Source organism: Herpailurus yagouaroundi, unplaced genomic scaffold, assembly GCF_014898765.1.
Source record: "Herpailurus yagouaroundi ecotype Mexico unplaced genomic scaffold, PumYag 29, whole genome shotgun sequence".
Taxonomy (NCBI): Eukaryota; Metazoa; Chordata; class Mammalia; order Carnivora; family Felidae; genus Herpailurus; species Herpailurus yagouaroundi.
The window spans coordinates 42,827,908-42,852,172 of NW_024412377.1; the positions used below are offsets into that span (position 1 = coordinate 42,827,908).

A 24,265-nucleotide genomic window follows, 5' to 3' on the forward strand; every position below is an offset into this window, starting at 1 on the left:
AAATAAAATAAAATAAAATAAAATAAAATAAAATAAAATAAAATAAAATAAAATAAAAAGGTAGTAAATCAGGTGCTAAACCTGACCATCAGAGGCATTTGTCCCGTAGGTATTTATTGAGCAGCTACTATGCATCAGAACTGTTCTTGATATATCTGGAAACAACCAGAGAGAAATCCCTGCCCTTGTGAAACATTCTGTTGGGAGGAGGGAGAGCAGCAGAATGAATTGATAAGTGTAATAAATGAAACCTGTTTTTCAGGGGGGATTCCCAACAAGTGGCCTTCCTGGGAACAAGGGACCCACATCCCAAACTGTGGTAGAGCATGTCTATCCCAGCTGGAGAACATGGGACATAGACAGTGATTCCCTTGGGATGGGAGGGTGAGGTCACAGGAGCTGGTACTTGAAAGTTCCAGGGACTGAGCCATCTGGGTGCTTGTCCTGCCGATGCCCAAAACTTACTCTTTGACCCTGAGCAAGTCACTGAGTCGTTCATTTTTTGAGATGTGTGCTATGTGCTGAAGATACTTAACGAGCTAGCAGAGGTTCCTGCCAGCCCCTCCCCCCGCCCCGGGTTTGACCTTGTAGTGAGGGAGTCAGGCAGGAAGTAGAATAACAGGAGAGAGAAAAGTGCTCTGAAGAAAATGAAACAGGATGACAGAGCGGAGAATGTCAGGGGGAGGGGAATTATGATCAGGGAGGGGCTTTGAAGAAGCTGTATTGGACCTGAGGCCTAAGGGACAAGAAGGAGCAGGGCTTCCAGAAAGAGGGCACGATAGGTGCTCTAAGTTCTGGAGGAGGGAGAACCCAGATGATTCTATGAACAGCCCACAGGTGCTGGCACATACCAGTCAGTGATGGTTAGCTGCTGTGACTATGCAATGTCACCAGCCCTTACTGATTATTTTGGAGACTAATAGTTGTAAAACCAGTGTATGAAATGGGTGAAAAGGCAGAATACAAGTGTATCTACGCTGTTTTCAAACTCTGTGCGCATTTCCTGGCAGGGGTTGGGGGCGGGGGGGGGGTGTCTTTCTTGTCAAATCTCCTGGCCTTGCCCTTGTCACCTGGTTGGTACATCCAGTCACCCTTGTCCTGCAGGACGTCAGAGGTTGGCCAGAAGCGGAAGGCAGAGGAAGATGCAGCGCTGCAGGCTAAGAAGACCCGTGTGTCCGACCCCATTAGCAGCTCAGAGAGCTCAGAAGAGGAGGAGGAGGCAGAGGCCGGGACCACCAAAGCCAGTACGAGTCCCGCGCCCCGGGGGAGCCTCGGTCATTGGTGTTAGTGGGAGCTCAGCCCAGGGCCCTGCAGCTCTGGGGAACAGGCTTTTGGATATTGGGTTGTTCCAGGGGAGAGTCCACCTCCAGGTTCCCCTCCAGCGGGCCCTGGGAAGACCAGGACCTTCTAGAGAGAAGGCTGGAGGGCCCCACATATCTACTGCGGTATTTATTTGAACCCTTTCTCGTGGCAGACGTTGTGTCCGAGGTACTGGGAATCCAGTGGTGAACAAAAACTTAGCTGGGCCCTTACAGCCTAATTTGGGGTACAACAGCTACATTTTTACAAGCCCCCAGGTGATTCTGACAGGTGGAAAGAAGCCTGCGTTTGTAGAAAAACTGCTGGAAAGATTTCAGAGAGGGCAGTTGGCAGGCACTTTTCTGCGTCACCTGTGGCTGCTGGGGGAGCGGCTGGCTATCCTGTTGTTTTAGACGTGTGCAGGTTAGCCCTGGAAGGCTGTCCCGGGCACTCTGGTTTCAGAGCATTGGCAGGGTTGACCCCGTGAGGCCTTCACAGCCCCTTCTCCCCAAGTCCTCCCGACAGTTTGTGTTTTAACCAACAGACTTTTGACTCCACAGAGGAATCATCCTTTTTCTCTGCAAGGTTATTAGCTTTTGCTTACATAGAAGGTGATTTCTTGATTCTTAAATGTATTTTCTGATTGTAAAGGAAATACAGGATTCATTATGGATATGCAAATTACTTGTTAAAAAGGCAGGAAAAAAGAATTACCCACGTTCTTGCCACCTACGATTTGGCAAATTATTCTTCCATTTATTTTTCCTGAGCATGTTTTTAAAAATATTGAAGATCAGGGGCGCCTGGGTGGCGCAGTCGGTTAAGTGTCCGACTTCAGCCAGGTCACGATCTTGCGGTCCGTGAGTTCGAGCCCCGCGTTGGGCTCTGGGCTGATGGCTCAGAGCCTGGAGCCTGTTTCCAATTCTGTGTCTCCCTCTCTCTCTGCCCCTCCCCCGTTCATGCTCTGTCTCTCTCTGTCCCAAAAATAAACGTTGAAAAAAAAGAAAAAAAAAAATTAAAAAAAAAAAAAAAAAATTCAAGATCATATTAAATACATATCTTATATCTTCATCTTTTAAAATCATAAATGCAAAACAAGTCAACTTTGAACTATATGTAAGCATATGGAAGAAAAATGAGAGGTTTTCTATTCTAGCCTGGATGGGTCCCTTTTACCCCCTGAATGCATCCTGGTGGGTAGCTTTAAAACTGTCCCCTGCGCATCTAGTCATACAGATAGCCGTGCATACTTGCGTCTCCACACCAACGCACTATGTAAAAGCAAAAATTGTTCAATTTCATACTGACTGATATTTGATCTTAATGGATTTTTATCTCATGAATTTTTTCTATGATAAGGGAATCGTTGCAAGAAACACGCTGAAATGTTTCTGGGCAACATGATACGATGTCTGGCATTTTTTTTTCAGAATAGTACTTGATGGGGAAGGGTACTGGAGAGGCCGGTTGACATCACACAGGCCACAAGCTGGTAATGGTTGGGACTGTGTGGTTCGCTGTACTTCCTCTCTACTTACAGATGTGTCTAAAAAAGAGAGGGAGATGGAGTTAAATGCCAGGAAGAGAGTCAGACCATGCCATTCATCTCAGCAGTGTCCCATGTCACAGCATACCCTAGAAATCTTACCCTGTCTGACATTTGGGGAGACAAGTTTCCTGCTGGAAGATCACCCAGAATCTGTAGGTCTCAACATCTCACCAGTTCCCGGTCTCATAGTTCAGCTCCTTTTCCCAGTACAAACTGTTGAAATCCCGAGCAGCTTTCTCTGTGGACCAGGGGCTGGCTGCCTGACTGCTGCCGCTGTCCTGCTGAGTGACTCTCGGGGCCGCAGCGTGGTAGCCTGTGGGGATGGCCCACCCTGAAGTCATGTGGTGCCTTCGAGGGGGTCTGCAGCGGCACTGTGAGCCAGCGCTTCCTTTTCTGGGGTCTTCAGTGTCTCGTGCCATCAGGGAGTTGGGGCTCCATGGGGGATGCACACCCGTGGCTTTTGTGTTGCCCCGCTCTCCCGCTCCTGGTGGATGTGGCTCGTGCACCCCAGAGCTCTTTCCCACAAGTCTGGGCTCAGTCTCAGATGCTCAGGCACAGCCATACCAATTGAATCGTTAGGTGAGCTGAAACCTGTTGGCTGTTCTTAAATGAGAAAAAAAAGCTCATCTGGTTCACGCAGTGGGTGTCTGTGTCTTGCAGCCCCAAGACTGGCGCCCACCAACTCCTCGGTTCCGGGGGCAGTTGTGCCATCAGGCACGAAAGAAAAAGCCAGGGTGAGTAGGACCACCTCCAAGCTGTCGTCCTTTGGGAGTTACGTGCCCTGTAGGGGGACAGTCCCCTGTGTCAGAGAAGGATAGGGTTGTGAGCAGTTACCCAACCTGGATTCAGTTCTGGGCCTTTATCACCAGCTGTGTGATCCTGGTGACTCCTTTACCTCTCTGGGCCTCAGTTTCCTTTTCTGTAAAATGGAGGTGATGCCCCACTGCTTTGGGCCGCTGGGCACATCATGCACCTGTAACACTTTCTTTCCTCCTTCATCCGTGCATTCACCTGTTCAGCCAATGGCCTGTTACTGATCCAGTTACTTTCCAGGGACCGTGGGAGGCAGTGGGGGCGCCACAGTGAGTAAGACGCCTGTGGGTCTGAAAGCTGGAAAACCATTTTCTAGACTGCAGCTCCTGAGAAGGTAGAATACCGTTGCTGGTAGTCCACAAAGCAGCGTCACAGACGTGTAAAGCACACGTCCCTGAGATACCTGGAGCGCCAACTACAGCACGAGGTAGTGAGGACGGCCGCAGCAGGCTGCCAGTTATCGCTTAGCCAGTAACTCCTGGGTCCCAAGAGCTGTAATTTGGTTTTCTCCGTGCCTCTGTGAGGGGAGGTACCGTTCTCAGCCCCATCTTAAAGGTGAAGAAACAGACCAAGGGAGGTAATCTGTCCGAACTCCTACGCCTGGGAAGTGGTCTGTGCTGGTCATTCACCAGGCCACACCCAGCGTGTCTGTCACCCCCGTCCTTTGTAGGCAAAGACCAAGAAGGCCGGCAAGGTGGTGAACTCCACACCGCATCCTGCCGCTGGGAAGGCGGTGGCCCACCTTCTGTCTGGGAGGTCACCTAAGAAGTCAGCAGGGCCTTCAGCGAATACCATCCTGGCCTCAGAAACTGAGGAGGAGGGCAGTGTCCAGGCCCTCAGAACCACGGCCAAGCCTGGTGAGCTTCCCCAACTTGTAGACGCCAAGCCCCCTGAGTTTGGGCTGGGGAGGCAGGCCCGGCACTGCTTTGTCAAGCTCTGGGACATTCTGGAATTTAGAGGTCTGTCTCCATGACAGTAAGGTCCCGTGGCGCCCCAATAAGGGAGGGTCTGCTGCAGGGACATGTCAGGCTTTGCTAAGAGAGTTTGAGCAGCCCAGGTGATGGTGGAGCATTTTCTGGTTTATTGCTCTCAGCTGGGTACAGGGCCCACTGCGGAGGCTGAGGCTAAACCGAGGCCTGGGTTCGCTCCAGTTTCTCGTGTGAAATAGGCGTTTGCCCTGCCTGCCTCAGTGTGATGATGGAAGGAGATGCCCGGACTAGCAGACGGTGGCTTGTGTGTGGTAGGACCTAGCATGAGCCTTCCCGGGGTCACAGAGGTGTGGGCAACACAAGCGTACGAGTGGCACGTGCCTCAGCTGTGGGGCTTCAAGGTAGGTGGGGCTGAAGGTCCGCACTCGGGAAGCGAGCACAGGCACCTGCGTCTCATTTCCTTGCCTGGCAGAGAGCCGGGGAGGGGAGTCCGGAAGGGCAGGCCCTCAGTCCTCTCCTGCTTCGTCCCCCAGGAATGGCATCGGCCAGCCAGGCTGACAGCTCCAGTGAGGAGACCTCCACCTCGAGCGATGAGACATATGTGGAGGTAATTGCCACCCGTCCTCAGGAGCTGCCTCTGCAAACCTCTAACCCTCCCAGGGGCCTGGCCGGGGCTTCGCACACCAGCGGGGCCAAATCAACCGAGCAAGTGTTTCAGGGTGACCGGGAGCTGGGAAGGCTGAGGCCTGGGGAGCAGAGCCAGATGCTGTCGTCACACCGCAGGTGTGAAAAAGGTCTAGGGTTGTGGGGGAGAGACACCGTCCAGCCTGTGAGACCAGGGAAGGCTTCCTGGAAGAGGTGGCACTGGAGCAGGGCCTTGACGCACAGGGGATTCTCCAGGAAGGGATGTGGGGGCAGGGTTCAAGCAGAAAGAGCTGCATGAGCCCAGGGGCAGGCGGGTGGCTGTCCTGCGGTGTGGTCCGGGTGAGTTGGGCGAGGCTGCTGAGTGGTTCTGGGTGGATGCCAGGCCTGGGCGCTTGGTCAGAGACGGTCAGGTCTTGGTCTGTGGCCTCATCTCTGCTCTGAACTGTGACCCGGAAGTCCTTCCTTATTGTGCAGCCGGGCCTTGGGAATCTAGTGGCAGCACGAGGTGCATGATTGCTGCTGCTATGGGGATGTGGGAGGTGGGGGGGTCCCTCAGAAGTCTGACCGCAGTGCTCATGGTTACTATAAAGGGAGAATGTAGAGAGCCCTGAGGGGCCCTAACAAGAATGTGAATGATGGGAAAGTGCCTTAATTAAGAGGAGATCAGAGGTAGGCAGGGGCTACATCCCTGGGGTGCCTGGAGTACTTCTCACCTCCTGCCTCACCCAGTAACCTGTGAAGGTGGAGACCTTCCTCCCATCTACCCAAGGCCTGTTCTCTTCCCACGTCCATCCCCACTTTCAGGCGCTGGGTACAGCCATAAGAGCACCCAGGCTCCCGTTCCTACTTGGCCCCGGGAAACCAGCAGCCAAACACACAGCCTTGGGGGGCCAGAGGCCAGCACAGGGCCCTGGCAGCAGCGAGGAGTTTGCGATTGAGGAGATGGCTGCTCCAGAAACCCAGGGTCAGGTGAAATCTACCTGATGACAGATGTGGAGGTAGGGCACTGCCTGCCTTAGGAACGTCAGAATTTTAGAAGTCTAAGAAAGAGCCCATGGAGGAAAGGAATGTGCCCAGGGTACCTCGGCAAGACTGGCATTCAGATCCTGGCCTCCCAGCCCCTGGGAAGGCCGTCATGATCGGATACCCCTGTAGTTGAAGGGGCAGATAGGGTGGGCCTTCTGGCTGAGAGAGGCTTCCCCTGTGTCCCAGGCAGCAGGGGAGCATGGTGGATGGGAGTTCCACCATGGGGCAGCCCCAAGGCGACACAGACATGGGTTCTAGTCGTGACTTTGCCCTTAGTATTGGTCTTGAGTGACTTAACCTCCCTGAGCTTCTTGTCCCTCTCTGGAAAATGGGTGTAAAGATAGCATGTGACTCAGAGTTCTTTGAGAATTGGATGATGTTAGGAAAGGGGATTGTAAACCATGAAGCCTCTCATAGCCCTCAGAGGCAAAGACTATTATTTCTTCTCTAATTGCATCCTCTTGTTCCAGGTGAAACCTTCAGTAAAACCACCCCAGGTCAAAACCTCACCAGCCCCTGCCAAGGACTCCCTAGGGAGAGGGGCAGCCCCAACCCCTGGGAAGGCAGGGGATGTGACACCCCAAGTCAGAGGAGGTGCCCTGACCCTAGCCAGCAAGGCCAAGAAGCCAGAAGAGGACTCGGAGAGCAGTGAGGAGTCGTCTGAGAGTGAGGAGGGGGCCCCTTTGGAGCCGCCCCACCAGGTGAGTCCTGGGGGCAGACCACTCCTCGGCGTCCTCAGGTCCCCCGGAGGCTGCCGAATGGCTATATAAGGAGCACCTGGCCTCTGCCAGATAAGACTGACCTTGGGGTTTGGGGAGCAGGAGGTGGGGGTATGAAAATGAAGGACAAGGGCAGCTGGGCTTGTCAGTCCCCTATGGAAATTGCCTTCTTGTGTGAACCGCAGCCTGGAAGAGCTACTTCCCACAGGGTGGCCTTGCACCCTCCTCTCTGTCAGCAACTCCCCTTTACCTCAGTTTCCCTGTCTCGAGAATGGGATATGGCCAGCCGGTCCTATTGTGAAGGGACTTAAGGTTTTTTTTGTTTGTTTGTTTTTAATTTTTTTTTCAACATTTATTTATTTTTGCGACAGAGAGAGACAGAGCATGAACGGGGGAGGGGCAGAGAGAGAGGGAGACACAGAATCGGAAACAGGCTCCAGGCTCCGAGCCATCAGCCCAGAGCCTGACGTGGGGCTCGAACTCCCGGACCGCGAGATCGTGACCTGGCTGAAGTCGGACGCTTAACCGACTGCGCCACCCAGGCGCCCCGGGACTTAAGTTTTAATTGCCTAGTCCTCTGGCTTCTTCGGCCAAATCATGGCTTCTTAGCTAACAGGAATCTTTACCTTCCATCTGCCGGGACCCACTCCTCTGGGCTGGGTGGCCAAGACTCTGGGTGCATCTGAAGGGAAAGCAGAGGGGCTGGGAAGCTGTTGGAGTCGGAGAGCCAGGAGGAGGAAGCATCAGACAGTGGTGGTAAAAGGCCCCGAAGCTGACCCGGTGAGGCCCAGGAATGGAGGTCCCAGCCCAGGGCCGGATGGTAAAGGAGAGATACAATAAGTAAAATAAAGTTCATCTTGCTGGGTGGTAATGAGGAAGGTAAGGGGGCGGGGGCGGAGGGCGGGCTGTAGGAATGGTCATTAAAACAGCGGCTTAGGGAAGGCCTTACAGAGACGTTGCGGGCCTGAAGGAGCAGGGCGGGGGTGTGTGCCACGTGGACATCTGGACAACGGTCGTTCTGCTGGGGAGCACGGCAAGTGCCCGGGCCCTGATGTGGCAGTGGGAGAGAGAATTGTGACCCGGAGTACAGTGGTCGACCACGCCAGCCGTGGAGCCTGTGCTCTCAGGGCTCGCCCGCTGACGGGAGCCCAGCCGAGGGAGCCTCTCTCTGATGCCTGTGTGTGGGTGACTCCGGGAGCGACGCAGGGGTGTCGGGGAGAACTGCCACGAGGAACTGGTGTGTATCTCGGACCTAGAGGAGGAGGCAGCGGTGGCCAAGTGAGCTGGGCAAGGCTGCAAAGGCCCCAGGAGTGAGAGAGAAGCTGTCGGGCCGGGCCTGAGCCCCGGTCCAGGTGGAGAGTGAGAAGCACAGGGGGCTCTCGTGAGCCCCAGCTAAGGCCTAGGCTTCGTCCTGATGGCACACTGGCGGGTGAGGAGGGCAACAAAACCTCCCTTTCTCTCTTACTAGGCGAAGGCCTCGGAGAAAATCGTCCAGGCCAGGGCCGCCTCGGGCCCCGTTAAGGGGACCCCTGGGAAAGGGGCCACCCCAGCACCCCCTGGGAGGACAGGGCCTGCAGCTGCCCGGGCCAAGTCAGGGAAGCCAGAGGAGGATTCAGAGAGCAGCAGTGAGGAGGAGTCTGACGGCGAGGAGGAGCCGCCAGCTGCCAAGACGCCACTTCAGGTGAGTCCTGGGGAGGGAGAGTCCATGAAGCCGTGCCCCTCCGCAGGAGGCCTTCTGAGGACCGGTTCCACTCTCTGTCTGCCAGGGCCCTAGACACGCTTGGAGCCCTACCCCTTCTCCCCTGCGGTGTGCGTGGCATCCTTTGCCCTGTCCGGCCTCTTGTGTCTCCTCACGTCCACCCTTGTGCTCCCTCCTGATTCTGCTTGTCTCCCTCCAGGTGAAGCCTTCAGGGAAGACCCCCCAGGTCAAAGCTGCTGCAGCCTCTGCCAAGGAGTCCCCTAGGAAAGGGGCCCCTCCAGTGCCCCCTGGCAAGGCAGGGCCTACAGCTGCCCAGGCGCAGGTGGGGAAGGGGAAGGGGAAGGGGGAAGAAGACCCAGAGAGCAGCACTGAGGAGTCCGACAGCGAGGGGGAGGCGCCAGCAGCCGTGCCCCTAGCCACGAGCCCTGTTCAGGTGAGGCTGCAGGACGCCCCGCATTGGCGCGGTCTGCCCCGTTCTGGAGAGCCTGGCTGTCAGCTTGTCCTCCCCTTCCACACCTTGGGTCCCGTGCCCTGCATTTGCTCTCCTCACCTGGTCTTCCCTCACGGCTAGTCTCCTGTGGGCTCCTGCCCTGATCCTGTTTTTTGCTACTCCAGGCAAAGCCCTTGGGGCAAAACTCCCAGGTCAGAGCAGCCTCCGGTCCCGTGAAGGGGCCCCCTCAGAAGGCAGGGCCTGCAGCCACCCAAGCAGGGAAGCAGGAGGAGGACTCAGGGAGCAGCAGCGAGGAGGAGTCAGACAGCGAGGGGGAGGCACCAGCCCAGGTGAGGCTCCTGCCTGTAAGTTTCTTCCTTCCCCCTCAGTGTCAGGAGCCCCCACACCCACACGCTGACTCTGTTTGCCCTCTTGGTTTCTGGTGTCTCTGCACACAGCCATACTTTGTGCTCCCTCCCCTGATCTGTGTGTCTCTCTCTGCAGGCAAAGTCCTCGGGGAAGATCATCCAGGTCACAGCTGCCTCACGTCCTGCCACGGGGCCCCCTCAGAAGGCAGGGCCTGCAGCCACCCAGGGCAAGGCCGAAAAGTGCAAGGACGAGTCAGAGAGCAGTGAGGAGGAGTCAGACAGTGAAGAGGAGGCACCTGCAGCCGTGGCTCCAGCCCAGGTGGGCCCGGGAGGGGCTGCCCCACGGCCTGACCTGAGCCACTGGCACCCGTCGGCTCCCCGGGAAGCTGTGGGGAGGCATGGCGGCGGGGCTCCACCCCAGAACAGATGGGGGCTCTGAGCTCAGGCTCCTTCTTTAGCTTCTGACTTCTTCCTCTCAGGCAAAACCAGCTATGAAAACACCCCAGACCCAGGCCCCTCCAAAGAAGGGCACCCCCGTTACCCCTGCACCTGCCAAGGTTCCCCCGGTGCGAGTGGGCACGCCAGCCCCTTGGAAGGCAGGAGCTGCATCCTCTCCAGCCTGCGCCTCATCCCCAGCTCTGGCCAGGGGCGCCCAGAGGCCCGAGGCCTCTTCAAGCAGCGAGGAGTCGGAGAGTGAGGAGGAGACCACTCCTGCCCCACCAGCAGGACAGGTGGGGCCAAGTTGGTCTGGCAGATTCGGGGCTAGTCCTCTCGCCGCCCTTTGACCTCCTGAGATGTGTGTCTCTTCCTTGTCATTCCAGGCAAAGTCTGCGGGTAAAAGCGTCCCGGTGAAAGCTGCCTCTGCACCCACCAAGGGGTCCTCGGGCCAAGGGGCTGTCCCAGTACCCGCTGGGAAGGCAGGGCCTGCAGTGGCCCCGGCTAAAGCTGAGGTGCAGGAAGATTCAGAGAGCAGTGAGGAGGAATCAGACAGTGAGGAGGTGACTGCAGCCCCAGCCCAGGTGAGGCCTGGGAAGAGCCAGCCCATCCCGCCCACACCAGGGCCCGGGGCAGGGCTGAGGAGGGGCTTTTCTGGGCTGGGCTTGCCCCTGGCTGTGCAGAAGCCTCGAGGGCAGCCTCAACTCAGCCTGGTTCCCCACTTTTCACTCGGTCTCCTCCCGTCAGAGGTGTAGTCTCCCCCGTGGCCTTCTCAGCTCCCATTGAGACTCCTTATGCCACCCGCAAGCTCTGTGGAGCGCTCCTCTGCCTGGTGCTGCCCTGTCTCCCTCAGGGAGTTCCCAGTCTAGATGGGGGCGTGGATGTGCACACAGGCTAGTCCAGCATAATGTGATAAGGTGGAAAATAGATCACGTACCTGGGTTACAGCACTGCCGGTGGTAGCGTCTCGGGGTTTCCCCAGAGGGAAGGCCTCCTGGAGGAAGTGGCATTGGAATTGTAGGCTTGAAAGATCTGGCCAGGGGAAATGCAGTGTTCCAGGCAAAGAAGCCTGGCCTGAGGGAGCTGCCCCGAGCAGAGCGTTTTGGTGGGATCACTGGGGGAAATGATGCAGTGGCAGACAGAGCAGGGGGCTTGGAGCCAGACTGCCTGGGTTCAAGTCCTGGCCCCATTTCCTACCAATTGATTCCTACCTATCAGGGCCTTTATTGACTCTTCTGTAAATTGGAAATTAGCTGTCACAGGGTTGAGAATTTAATGAGATCTCATGTACCGTACCCAGCAAGGGCCCTGTGCACACAGCAAGCTCACTCCTCTGCCTCCCTGAGGGTGGGCCAGGCTGATGGGGAACAGAATCAGGAGTCCCCTCCCAGCCTGGAAGAGTTGAGCTGGGAAAAGTGAAGATGGCTCACACCTCATGCTCACCCATGGTTTATTTGTGATTGTCGCTCTTTTTTCCCCCCCCAATAACCACTCACAAATTAGTCATTTCTATTTTCCCTGTACCAGAGCACGTGTTTTCTATGGGATTTTCTTTTGTCCCCCTCTCACAGTTGCCTTGTGGGACCCAGGGTCCTGTGATTTGACAGGTGCGTGTGGGCCCTGTTGGAGTCCCAGCCCAGCAGCTCTTGTCCCGTTTCCACGCTGCAGACACATTCCAGACCAACGCCTGAAAAGTTTCACTGTGCCCATCGCCTAAGTATTTGTCTCCCCATCTGAACCTCCCACCAATACCATTAGATAGGTGTTCATTTGCTTTCGTTTCTGGAGGAGGAAATTAGAGCTTAGAAGAGTTGTTTGCTGACCAGCTTCAGCTCAGCAAGCCAATGAGGGTCAGCTGGGCCTGCGCCCCAGCGTGCCCGCCTCAGAAGCCTTTGCCTTTTATGCTTCCTCCTGCTACATTTTGGCCCAAACTTTTCCAACCACAGACATGATTATGTTGTGGGGCCTTACTTCCTCCCAAGGTGCAAAACAAAGCGGCTAATCCCTCTCTAGGGGCCCAGCCTTCTAGCCTGGTGCCCTGTCAGGAGATGGTGCCTTGCCTAATTTCAAGAGGCCTGAATTGCCCCCACTGAGACCGGCGGGTCTGATGGGAATCTTGTCTGGAGGATAAGGCTCATTAAGCCCCTGTTACGGGGTTAGGAGGATTAAATGAAATAATACTTGTGTGGCCTCACTCTCAAAATGCTGTCTGTACATACTAAGTGGGTTCCACACTGTTCAGTGTAGCTGGGGTCAGAAGTGAGACACGTAGTCGCTGGTCTGCTCAGAGACCTCACCCAGCTCAAAGGAAACCATCTATGTGAGAGCTGAGGTTCAAAATAACGTAACAAAGACAGGATTGGTTCTGGAACACCAGATGTGCCAAAGACCAAGGAAGGAGGTGATTCTCGGTTGAAATGCTATAGGAAGAGAGCCTTTGTGTGAGAAGGGTGGGAGAGCTGGTCAGTCAGAGTGTGAGGAATGGCTGCGTGAGTGGTAGAGTGCCTTTGGAGTCTGACCTTGCCTTGTATGTTGATCTTCCGTCCTGTGATGACGTTACATTTGCTTATCAATTTTCATGGCTTTTATAGATTCCCTAGGGTTTTTTTATATACAGATCTTGTTGTCTGAATAAGGACAGCTTCACTTTTTCCTCTTCAATCTAGACGGCTTTTATTTCTTTGTCTTGTCTTACTGCACTGGCTAGAACCTCCAGTACAATGGTGAATAGCAGTAGTGAGAGCAGACACCTTTGCCTTGTTTTTAATTTAGGGCACAGCACTCAGTCTTTCACTGTTTAATAGGATGTCAGCTATAAGTTTTTCAAAGATTCCCATTATCAGGATGAGAAAGTTCTTTTCTTTTTCTTTTTTTTAAAGATTTTATCTTTGAGTAATCTCTACACCCTCATGGGGCTCGAATCCATAACCCCGAGGTCAAGAGTCACATGTTCTACTGACCAAGCCAGCCAGGTGCCCCAAGCTCTTTTCTATTCCTAGTTTGTTGAGAGTTTTTATTAGTTGAATTTTTGTCAAATGCTTTTTTCTGGTGAAGTGATCTTACTGGTTTTTTCCTTTGTTCTATTAATGCAGTGTGTTACGCTTAGTTGGTTTTCAGGTGTTAAATCAACCTTTTGTTTTTGTGATAAATCCCACTTGGTCATGGTGTATACTCCTTTTTCTTGCCGGATTTGGTTTGCTCATCATTTGTTAAGGGTTTCTGTCTTTATATCCATGAGGAATACTAGTCTGTAAATTTCATGTGATGTCTTAGCCTGGCTTTGGTATTGCCCTGATAACTGGCCTCAGAAAGTAAGTTGGGTGGTATTCTCTCCTTTGTTTTCTGAGGGTTTATGTTGGATTGGTATTATTTCTTCCTTAGTAGAATTCACCAATACAGCCATCTGGGCCTGTATTTTTTGTGTGTGGAAGATTTTTTGGTTTTTTAGTGTTTATTTTTGGGAGAGAGCATGCAAGCGGGGAAGAGGGGCAGAGAGAGCTGTGGACAGAGGATCCAAAGCCGGATCTTCGGTAACAGCAGCGAGCCCAGTGTGGGGCTCAAACTCAAGAACTGTGAGATCATGACCTGAGCCGAAGTTGGACGCTTAACCAACTGAGTCACCCAGGTGCCCTGAAGATTTTTAATTACTGAATCAATTTTGAAAATTGACTATTGGTCTATTCAGGTTTTCTTTCTTCTTGAGTCAGTTCTATTTTGTACCTTTTAGTGATTTTGTGCACAGTTAATAATTTCTGCCTTTCTAGAAACTTGTGTGTTTTCATCTCCATTGTCTAATTGGGTGGCATAAATTTGTTCATAATATTCCCTATAATTCTTTTTAATTTCCATAGCGTCTATAGTGATGTCCTGCCTTCTTCCTAATTTTCGGTAATTTGTGTTTTCTATTTCTTGGTCAGCCTAGCTAAAGACTTACCAATTTTGTTCTTTTCAAAGAAACAACTTATGGTTCCATTGATTTATTTTGTGGTTTTTATTTTGTTAATTTCCACTCATATATATATATATGTGTGTGTGTATATATATATGTATATATATGTACATGTATATGTATATTTTAAGAGAAAGTGGGGGGCAGGAGGGGCAGAGGGAGGAGAGAATCTTAAGAAGGCTCCATGCCCAGCAAGGAGGAGCCCGATACAGGCTTAATCTCACAACTGTGAGATCATGACTTGAGCTGAAATCAAGAGCTGGAGACTTAACCCCATCTGCTTTGATCTTTATTTTTATTACTCCTTCTTTTGGGTTTGATTTGCTCTTTCTTTCTAGCTTCTTAAGATGTGCATTTATTTTTGAGAGTGCACAAGCGAGAGAAGGACAGAGAGAGGGACAGAGGATCTGAAGCAGGCTCTGTGCTGACAGCAGCGAGCCCGATGTGGGGCTTGAACTCAGAAACCGTGAGTGAGATCATGACCTGAGCCAAAGTCGGAAGCTCAACCTACTGAGCCACCCAGGCACCCCAAGGTGGAATCTTTAATTGTTTATTGTAGCTCTTGTTTTTCTTTTCTCTTTTTCTTACTTTTTAAAAATTTATTTACGTATTTATTTTGAGAGAGCGCACACAAGAGGGTGGGGGGGGCTGGTTAGGGAGAGAAAATCCTAAGCAGGCTAGTGGAACACACACATACCACTCCCCCCACTCCCCACTGACATCATGAAGCCCTACACCCTACTCAGGACCCATCTCACAAAATGTGAGATCATGACCTCAGCAGAAAAAAGCAGTTGGAGGCCACCCGGGTCCTTCTCCTTTTTTCTAATGTAAGTGTTTAATGCAGTGAATTTCCCTGTAAGGACTGCATTAACTTTATCCCATGAATTTTGAAATGTTGGGTTTTTTATTATTCTTTGACCCATGGGTTATTTAGAAGTGGGTTAACTTCCAAATATCTGGGACTATGCAGATTACTTTTTGTGGTTGATTTCTAATTTAATCCCATTGTGGCAGGAGAACATATTTGGTATGATTTCAGCCCTTTTAAGTTTACTGAGACTTGTTAGGTCAACTTTGTCCTGGTGTCTTTTGTTTTCTTAAATGTAGGTAAACACATTGCTCCCCTCAGGATGATTTTTTGGTGCTCATGAGCACCTTGACCTTTATCAGACACAGTCTGTGCTCTAGAGGGTTTTCTTTCTTGAAGTCCTGATTCTTAATTTCACTTGGTCTTGTGTGGATGAGGGAAGCTGGGCTGTGGGGGATGTCACTGATTAGGTGGCCTCTCTGAATGAGGCAGGGGCCTAGACAGGCTGTCAAATTCCTCATTCTACTTTACATCAGCAGGCTTTGCTTTCATACCCTTATCAACAATCTCACAGTCAGAGATTTTATTCTTTGTTGCTCTCATCTCTCTAGTCTGTGCTTGGTTGGATACCCCAACAGGCTTTTTGGGGATCACCTGGATAGCCGCTAAGATTAGGTGAAATGGAAGAAACAACAGTGGTTTTCTATCTTGTTCTGCCATGCTGAGTGTCGGCTCCCTCCTCATAGACTAAGATGGCTGCTTGAGCTCCAGCTGTTACCTCAACATTTCTTCCAGTTGGGAGGAAGAAGACACATGTTTTTTTGCATGTGTAAGGATGTCGAATCGTGTACTCAACTTCCATTCTGTTAGCCAGAAGTTAAATTCATGGCTGCCCAGCTGAAAAGGGGCCTGGAAAACACCTGTGCTCTGGGTAGGCTTGTACTTAGCTAACATTAAGAAAAGTGCTCACGATAATAAGTTTACAGGAGTGCTTATTATGTGCCAGGCACCATGTTAAACATTATGAATCTGTCATTTAATCCTCATAATAACCCTGTGGGTGGGCCTTGTTATGACCTCCATTTTACAGAGGGGGAAACTGAGGCCCAGTGAGGTCAATGGTTTGCCCAACTTCACACAGCCATTAAATGGAAGAACAAGAATCCAAGTTCGGGCCTCTGACTCCAGAATCCGTGTTCTTGGCTAACCACCCTGCTGCACCTCACCTTGTCCGTTCTGTCATCCCTGTTTCTCCTTCCAGGTGAAGACCTCAGCGAAAACCCCACAGACCAAAGCCAACCCAGCTTCCACCAGAACAGCTTCAGCCAAAGGGGCAGCGTCTGCTCCCGGAAAAGTGGCCACTGCAGCAGCTCAAGCCAAACAGGAGTCCCCGGCCAAGGCAAGGGGGACCAGAAGCCCCGGGAGGTGCCAGAGGTGGGGTGGAGAGGGGGACCAAGCAGTTGCCTCCTCCTGGACAAGGGCCCTGCGCGGGCAGAAGGGACTTCCGTACGGTCACATCGTGGGTGGGGCTTAATCGAAGTGGAACCCTGTTGTCGACTTCCTTCCCCAATACACTTACCTCTTCACGATTCAGGTAAAGCCAACAGCAAGAACCCCCCAGAGCAATGCTGTCTCAGTGAGGGGCCAGGGGTCTGTGGCAGCTCTGGGGAAAGCAGTGGCCACGGCAGCCAAGGCCCAGCCAGGGCCAGTCAGGGGCCCACAGGAGGGCTCAGAGAGCAGCGAAGAGGAGTCCGACAGTGACGGGGGAGCCCCCGCTCAGGTGAGGCCCGGGGAGGACCGAGAGCAGCCCCGTGCTGTCCCTTTCACTCCCTCCCCTGACTGTTTCTCTCACTCCAGGCGAAGCCCTCGGGGAAGACCCCCCAGGTCAGAACTGCCTCAGCCCCTGGCAAGGGGTTCGCCAGGAAAGGGGCTGCAGCAGTCTCCCCCGGGAAGTCAGGAGCCGTGGCCACCCAGGCCAGGAAGCCAGAGGAGGACTCGGAGAGCAGCAGTGAGGAGGAGTCTGACAGTGAGGAGGAGGAGGCGGTGGTGGCACCAGCCCAGGTGAGGCCTAACGAGGAGGCGGCTGCCACGCGGGGCCTCTGAGCCACCGCCACCCACTCCTCGCTCAGAACTTGGGTTCGGGGCCAGGTGAGGAACGAAGACCAGATCGAGGCTGCGACTCCCGGATCCTTATCCCACCTGCTGTCTTCCATGTCTCTAGGTGAAACCTGCTGTAAACCACCCCCAGAGCAAGGCCTCCCTGACGAAAGGTGTCGCAGGCACTCCTAAATCTACCAAGGCTCCCCCAGCACGAGTGGACACACCGGCCCCACAGAAGCCTAGACCAATGACTCCTGCCAAGGTAAACGAGGCCAAGAATCCAGAGATGTCACAGGGAGTCTTGAGGAGGCTTGGACTGGGAGGCAGGTACCATGCGTCCCCTGGGGAGCTGGAGGGAGACCCGTCCCTCACCTGGGCCCTCATGTAGGTGTGTACATCTCTCCACGGAGAGCTCATCTGGTGTGAAGCCTGGGGAGTGGAGAGAGGGAGGGAATGAGGAACCAACTTTTTTTTCCGGACGGTCTTCCTTCTGTTTGCAGAATGCAGCAGGAGCAGCTGTGTCCTGTAGAAGTCCAGGGGGGACAAACTCCAGGACTTCTCGGGCTCAGACATGTGCTGGAAATGATGTACATAGGCCTGGTGGTCAGCATCGAGCCTCGGTGTCAGGAGAGACCGTAGCGGGTGGTGGCAGCCAGGGCAAACTGGAGAGCTCTTGCCCCATCTAGAAACACGGTCCTTGTCAGCCCCAGCAGCCAGTTGTGACCTTGTAGAAATGTACCCTTCGGGTGGCCAGATCTTCGTGTTGTTTTTTTGGTTTTTTGTTCTTAATGTATGTTTATTTTTGAGAGAGACGGAGACAGAAGGCGAGTGGGTTGGGCAGAGACAGAGGGAGACACAGAATCCAAAGCAGGTTCCAGGCTCTGACCTGTCAGCACAGAGCCTGACGCGGAGCTCGAACTCATGACCATGAGATCATGACCTGAGCCAAAGTCAGATGCTTAACTGACTGCGCCACCCATCTGCCCCCAGATCTTCATTTCTTAAGGGGAATCGCTGTGCCAGGCTGAGCCCCATCCCCTCTTAGATTCCTGTTTTCTTCACATGTAAAACAAGTACCAAGAAGTCTGTTGAGCACTCCTAGCACTGACTTCTGCCTTCAATGCATGAGACCAACTACAAGTGCCCTCTCTTGCTGGTAGACATAGAGGGATAAAAGATGTTGGCCCTGCCCTCAGTGGGACTTGTAGTCAGTAGGGCAAGATGAAGTGGCTGTATTATTGAGGAATATTCTGGTAGTGCTCTGTCCGATGGAACTGGGAGAACAGGTCTCTGAGAGGCCCAAAGAGATGATTGAGCAGAACTTGAAGGAAGGAAGACCAGGGGTTCACCAGACAAAAAAGTGGAGCTAGGCACTCTGGGGCCCGAGGGCAGGGGTTGCCAAGGGGAAAGGATGTGAAGTCAGGTGTGTTCCACAAAGGCCAGCCATCCTGTAGGCAATACTCACTTCTAGTTGCTCGTTACCAGTACCATTTTTGGGGGGCCTCAGTGCCAGACTAAGACACAAGGGTCCCAGCCGTGTTTAGACATGCAGTATTTTGGTGTGTTTTTGTTTTTTAAGTTTCAAGTGGTTTCCTGTATCAGGACATCTGAATCTTCAGGAGAAAACCTAACTGCAAGAGCTTAAAGGGGATTGGCCATCTCCTAGTTTTGGGTACAACGTTTTGGGGTAACGCTGCTCTAAAGGTGGTCCATTCAGCTCGGCATCATTGGTAACCTTGATTTCTTATGCTCTACCTGCCTCATTGTCGGGGCAGGGCTGCAGCACCTCCAGAAAAGCTAGGAAGTCCCCCAGCTGACCTCCTTACCCCTTATCTCCTTGTCCAGATCTAGGACATGTACTTCCCCGACCAAAAAAAAAAAAAAAAAAAAAAAAACCAACCCCAAACTGCTCATTGGCAAGGGTCTTGTGGTTCTGTGATTGGTTGGGAGAAAGGGCCACCCTCCTCAGAGCCTGGTGGGGGGCAGAGAGACTACCAGAGCAGAGTTGGGGTTCTGTTAGCAAGGAACACATGGGGGCATGGCAGTTGCAGCATGGGTTGTAGCTGACCCATTTAAAGATTAGGAAGTGACACCATTTTCGGGATCTTCTAGTGTCTCTTGAGAAATTGGATTCGGGCAACCTAAGTGGCTCAGCCACTTTGGTGCTGGGCTGAGTAGTGCAGAGGGGCCTCTGCCCTGCCCTGGGCTCCCCTGAGCTGGTTTCCCCTGGTGCCTGCTCCTCTGGCCCCCCGACAGCAGCTTCTGCCCAGCCAGCCTTCCTCGTGTATGCCTGGCCTGGCAGGAGGGGATGGCAGCCTTGGGCCACCTCCAGCTGGCTCCTGCCTTTCCCTGGGGGTGTTACAGCCAGATGTGAGCTGTGCTGGGGCCGCTGGCTCACCTCTGCAACCTCATCCTGGGCTGCTCTGTCCTCATTCAGACGCCTGGCCAACAGCACTCCAGCCCTCAGCTGTTAGTGGGTCTGACTCGCACATCCCTTTCAAGAGTACACTCGGCAAGGGGTGTTCGCAGAGTGGAAGCCTGTGTTTCCACTGGCTATGGGGCAGGCCAAGCCGGCAGCTGTCCTCCTGTGCGTGTAGTAAGGGGCCGTGCTGCCTTCCGTGGACAGCCAGCGTGTGTGAGGGTCATTGCTCACTGGCTGTGGTCCTCCTCAGCTAACACCGTCTCTCCCCTACCCGTCTGCTTGTCCCCTCAGAAGGAGAGTGACTCCAAAACTGCCAGAAGCAAGACCCTGGCCCCAGCACGTCCAGAGAAGAATGCCAGAGGGTCCTCGGAGAGCAGTGGCGAGGAGCTCCCAGCCAGCCAGGTAGGCCCTGCCTTCTCTTTGAGACACTGCAGACTCAGAGCAGGGCAGTGGGCCTCGGGTGGGTGGAGTGGGGGCGAGGGCAGCTCTTTGCCATTTAAACGGCACTTCACAATTTCCTGGACTCTTCCCTCTGTTTTGATACATCCATCTTCACAGTAACCCCTGGGAGGGGGGCAACAGAGCATCCTTGAACATTAGGCTTCAGAGCCAGTGTAGGTCAACACCAGCTCTCCCGGCCACCAGTTCCGTGACCACGGGCACATCTTAACCATTCTGAGGCCCAGACGTTTCCACTGAAGCAGGCAGAGTAACAGTCCCCCTCCTGCGTCTGTGCTCTGCTGTAGGAGGGCACGTGCTTTTGCCCATTTGCTGTGTCAGGAGTCAGAGCCCAGTGAGTTGAAGTCAATTCCCCAAATACCCGTGACCCATAAGAAGCCAAGGCGGAGGTAGACGCCGGCCCCCTGCCTCCTTGTATCTCTCTGTTTCGTGTGTGGCCCTGGGAGCCTTCCCCACGGGGTTTGTCTGAAGCCAGGGGGCAGACCGTGCTGGCGCACCTGTGGCACACGTTCACGTGCTCTGCTGCACCCCAAGCCCTCCCCAGCTGCACCCCTGTGGTTGGGACCAAGCCCTCCGGGTCTCCCCAGCTTCCTAAGTCTACAAGACTGGTGTTCAGGCCTGTGTGAACCCCAGCCTTTCTAGCAATTTCTAAAATTGCCCTTTGTCCTCTAGCCCCAAGTGCCTAGAAGCTTCTGCCAGGTCCCCTCAGGGACGCAAGTCCTCCAGTTACCAGATGAGTGGGGTCTCCTTAACCGTCTCCCGCACATACCATACCATGTGCTGACCAGTCCATCAGCAAGTTCACATGTGCTTGCACACCCCGAGTGGTGGGGCACGGGGTTCACTGCCTTTCTCTTCTCAGTAGCAAGGATTATAAAAATCCTGACGAATGGCTACATCTGACGTTGTTGGTCACTTTGTGTGTGCCAAGCACTGTGCTAAACGCCATACGTCGTTATTCTCTGTAATTCCTACAACAGCCCTGTGAGGGTAGGTCCCTCTTTTATTCCCATTTTAAGGAGGAAGGAATGAGGCTCAGAGAAGTCGAGCGACCTACCCCAGCATCACACGGCCAGTGCCAAGTGGACAGACCTGGCATTTGAACCCAGGCCGTCCGTGCTCTGCTCGCTGCCCAGCACTGCCTCCCCACTCCTCTCCAGGGAAGGAGGAAGGCGGTTCAGCATTGCCCTCTAGCTCTCCATGGCACCCTTACGAGGCCACCTTCTCTGTGCCTTCTCTGCTCCGGATCGGGACAGCTGGGAGGGAGGGGGCTGCCTCGCCCTTCTCTGCGGGGGCGGACTAACACAATTACAATGAACATCACGCTTAAACTGAACCATTTAATTGGTATGTTAGTCCTGAAGATTCTGGAGTCCCTGTTAAAAAAGAAGGACAAAAGTTGACATTTTGCGCGTTTCCTTAGGATTCAGGGAAGACGGCACAGCGTGGGGAAGCCGCAGCCTCCTCCTGACTGGGGGTTTTTAGCGCCTCTGTCCTCAGCGCGCTGTGATTATTATCATTATTATGCATTTGTCAAGCACTTCTCTATTGACAAGTTTCACTCTGTCATTATTAGCCCATCAGTGGGGAAAAGGGATCGATGCCAGGGTAGTGGGCAGAGCCTCAGGCTGGGAGGCGGGGAGGGGATTGTGACTCCATTCCCAGGCTCCCTCACTGTGCCTCAGTCTCCCCACCTGCAGGGATGGGCTCCAGCCTCTTTCTCTGAGAGGAATTCCTGGGGGTGGTCTGTGGCTCAGCCCAGTGGTGTTGGCATTGCTAACCCCAGGCCAGGGTCTGTGCTAGGTCTGGGGCAGGTACTGTATTAAGAAGACCTAAGCCCTGCCTTCAGAGTTTCAGGTGGAGTCAGAGAAAAAGGCCTGTAAGGAGCTAAATTAGGGCATTAAGTGGGAGCCCTGGCATGGTTGGTCCTGGAAGGAGCTCCTGTCTGGTGCCTGGAGAACTAACTTCCAGTACGGCTCTGGCACAGTTTGCTGGTCACCCTGAGTGAGGCCACTTGCCCTCTCTTGAGCCTCAGCCTTCTCAGCCCGTGGGGTGACATTCCCTGGGGGCAGGTGAACCACCGAAGCTCCAAGGCTCCTCCTTGGAGGGTGGGATTTCCTGGCCCCTTAGGGCAGGGCTGGCCCAGGACCTGTTAATTAGCCCCAGGCAGCTCTCTGAGGCTCTTGGGGTGCTTTCTTGGCTCTGTTCTCCCCTGCCCCCCGTGGGGTTAACAGCCTGGGCTAGTTGGCCCCCTCCCCCACTCTGCCTCAGACTGGAATGAGGGCACAGTTGGAGAGCTCAGCTCTGACAGAAGATCCCCAGGTTTGCTTCTGCAGTGGGAAGGGAGTCCCTGCATTCCCTCCGGGCCCTTGGTGCCCAGAGGGCGGCCCAGCCTAACGTTCAGGCTGCCTCAGCTTCCAGTGAGTCTTTGACTGCCACCTCTGTATGTGTATGCTGTGCTTTGCAGTTTCCAAAGCGAATCAGAGCCCCTCTGGTGAGCAAGCCCAGGCTGGGATTACTAATAGCCCTTTCAACAGGTGGGAAACTGAGGCCCACGAAGCTCAGGGGTTGGGCCACATGGTGAAGTCTGGCAGAGGGAGGATCAGAGGCGGGTTTCCCCTCATCTGTGGGTTGCATGACCCACCTTTTCAACTATCCACTGCCACTGGACTACTGTCGTGTCCCTGCCCTCCGAGCCAGGCCCCCTGCGCCGCCCCCGGCCCAGAGGCCATGTGGGCAGGTGGAGCAGGGAGGAGGAGGCGTTTGCTGCCGAGCTGCTTTTAACATCCCAGACGCTATTGTTTGCCTTGGTGCGTTCGGTGCCTCTCTTCATCCCCGACAATCTGTTCTTCTGTCTTCTCACATATATATAGATCCCCCCTCCCTCAACTGTAAGCCTTCTCCCACTTTCCATCCTTCTCTCTTTCATCATGTGGGAAGGCAGGCTCTGGAAGTGGCAGATCAGAGCAGCCGCGGGGGAGGCTGTTTGGCAAGGGTAGGAAGGGCCCCAGCCCAGCAAAGCTTCCAACCTCCGCGGTTACCCCTCTGCTTTACTTTTCACGGTGCCTCTCCCACTGCCCCCCTGCGCCCTGGAGGTAGGCAGGGTGGTGAGGTGGGCAAGACTGGGCCCTAGACGTCGGCCTTGGGCAACTTCCTCCTGCTGCTCCTGCTTCCTGTGTTTCCCCCCAGGCTAGACAGGGAGTGGAGCTCAGACCGAGTCTGACCCGAGGGTGGAAGGTGGGCTCATCTGGCGGCCTGACTCCTGGCTCCATGCGTGCGAGGTGCGCGTGCGAGCGGTGGGCATATCCACTGGAGCTGTGACCCCAGCCTGGTCCGCGGGATCCCGAGGAGCTGCCGCTTTCTCTTGTCTTTTGCTGTCTCGCTGGAAGATGGAAAGCCTGCCCAAAGATAGAACAGCATCAAAGAACCCCCACGTGTCTTCCCCAGCCTCAGCGGGTCTGCATTCGTGACCAGGCTCACTTCGCGCAAACCCTCCGCTCCTTCCCCAGTACCCTGGCTTCCTTTTTTTTAAAGGACAGCCACCATCCAACGTCACCCCTGAGAAGCTGACCCGCAAAGTCAGTGTCTCCATTTCCCGGATCGTCTCATGAGTAATACTCTTTACATCTGGTGTGTTCCATGGAGTCCCTTAGGTCTTAATGTGTTGGGTATTTCCCCCGTGCGGTTTGTTTGTTGAAGACATTGGCTCTGTGTCGCTGGGTGGTGGCACCCTGGGCCGCGTCTCAGGAAGCCGCATCAGAGTCTCTGGGGTGGGGGCAGCTCGATGATGCACAGTTCCTCAGGTGAATGTGTGTTAGGGCCCAGGCAGCCGAGGGGCGTGGTGCTTAGAGCACCCTGCTGGGCGGGCATCTGGCCCTGGCTGTGTTTCAGTTAAGCTGTGCACCCTTGGGCAGTTCTTTTCTCCTCTCTGAGCTTAGTTTTCTCACCTGTACAATGGAGCTTCTGCTGCTGACCTCAGGGGTTCCTGTGAAGGTCCAATGGGCTCCTATTGAGCCGTGAGGTACTGTGCAGGTCTTAGCAGGTGCATGACCTGAGGGTGAGCCGGGAGTGCCCTGGGCGGCTGCAATGGCCTCTGCCTTCCCAGCGGCCCTGAGCTCTCTGGACCCCTTGCCCTATAAACCCCCACCCAACTTCCCCTTTGCCTGGCCAAGCCTTTAATCACTCGGGGGGTATGTTTTGTTTTTGTTTTTCAAGGTGATTAAACCCCCTCTGATTTTTGTCGACCCTAATCGTAGTCCAGCTGGCCCAGCTGCTACCGCCACACAAGCCCCAGCTGCAAACACCCCGAGGAAGGCCCGGGCCTCGGAGAGCACAGCCAGGAGCTCCTCCTCTGAGAGCGAGGATGAGGATGTGATCCCTGCTACGCAGTGCTCCATTCCCGGTGAGCACAGGCCTGTAATGCAGGGCTGACTCCCCTGCCGCACCTGCCAGGCTCACCTGGGAGGGACCGCCGGCACGTAACATACGTACGCACGCACACACGCATGCACCAGCCAGCACATCCACACGCACAGACCCCATCGAGGCCCGGAGGGGAGAGGATGCTGACAGAGTCAACACAGCATGTTGCTCAGGCGGGGCTTGGTTCATC

The 24,265-nt window shown here is 54.2% G+C and overlaps 1 protein-coding gene across 2 annotated transcripts in view; it reads left to right on the plus strand.

Moving 5' to 3' along the window:
- Positions 1-24,265, plus strand: part of TCOF1 (treacle ribosome biogenesis factor 1) — a 38,580-nt gene that overhangs the window by 4,587 nt on the left and 9,728 nt on the right. For both annotated transcript variants that reach the window (XM_040497732.1, XM_040497741.1), the window contains exons 3-19: positions 1,105-1,244; positions 3,509-3,582; positions 4,332-4,518; positions 5,124-5,197; positions 6,732-6,962; positions 8,449-8,661; positions 8,879-9,112; positions 9,295-9,459; positions 9,614-9,796; positions 9,957-10,208; positions 10,299-10,496; positions 15,934-16,071; positions 16,267-16,452; positions 16,530-16,733; positions 16,894-17,034; positions 19,486-19,596; positions 23,869-24,055. In XM_040497732.1, the coding sequence (XP_040353666.1) occupies positions 1,105-1,244; positions 3,509-3,582; positions 4,332-4,518; positions 5,124-5,197; positions 6,732-6,962; positions 8,449-8,661; positions 8,879-9,112; positions 9,295-9,459; positions 9,614-9,796; positions 9,957-10,208; positions 10,299-10,496; positions 15,934-16,071; positions 16,267-16,452; positions 16,530-16,733; positions 16,894-17,034; positions 19,486-19,596; positions 23,869-24,055 (2,918 nt within the window). The remainder of the gene's footprint in view (positions 1-1,104; positions 1,245-3,508; positions 3,583-4,331; positions 4,519-5,123; positions 5,198-6,731; positions 6,963-8,448; positions 8,662-8,878; positions 9,113-9,294; positions 9,460-9,613; positions 9,797-9,956; positions 10,209-10,298; positions 10,497-15,933; positions 16,072-16,266; positions 16,453-16,529; positions 16,734-16,893; positions 17,035-19,485; positions 19,597-23,868; positions 24,056-24,265) is intronic.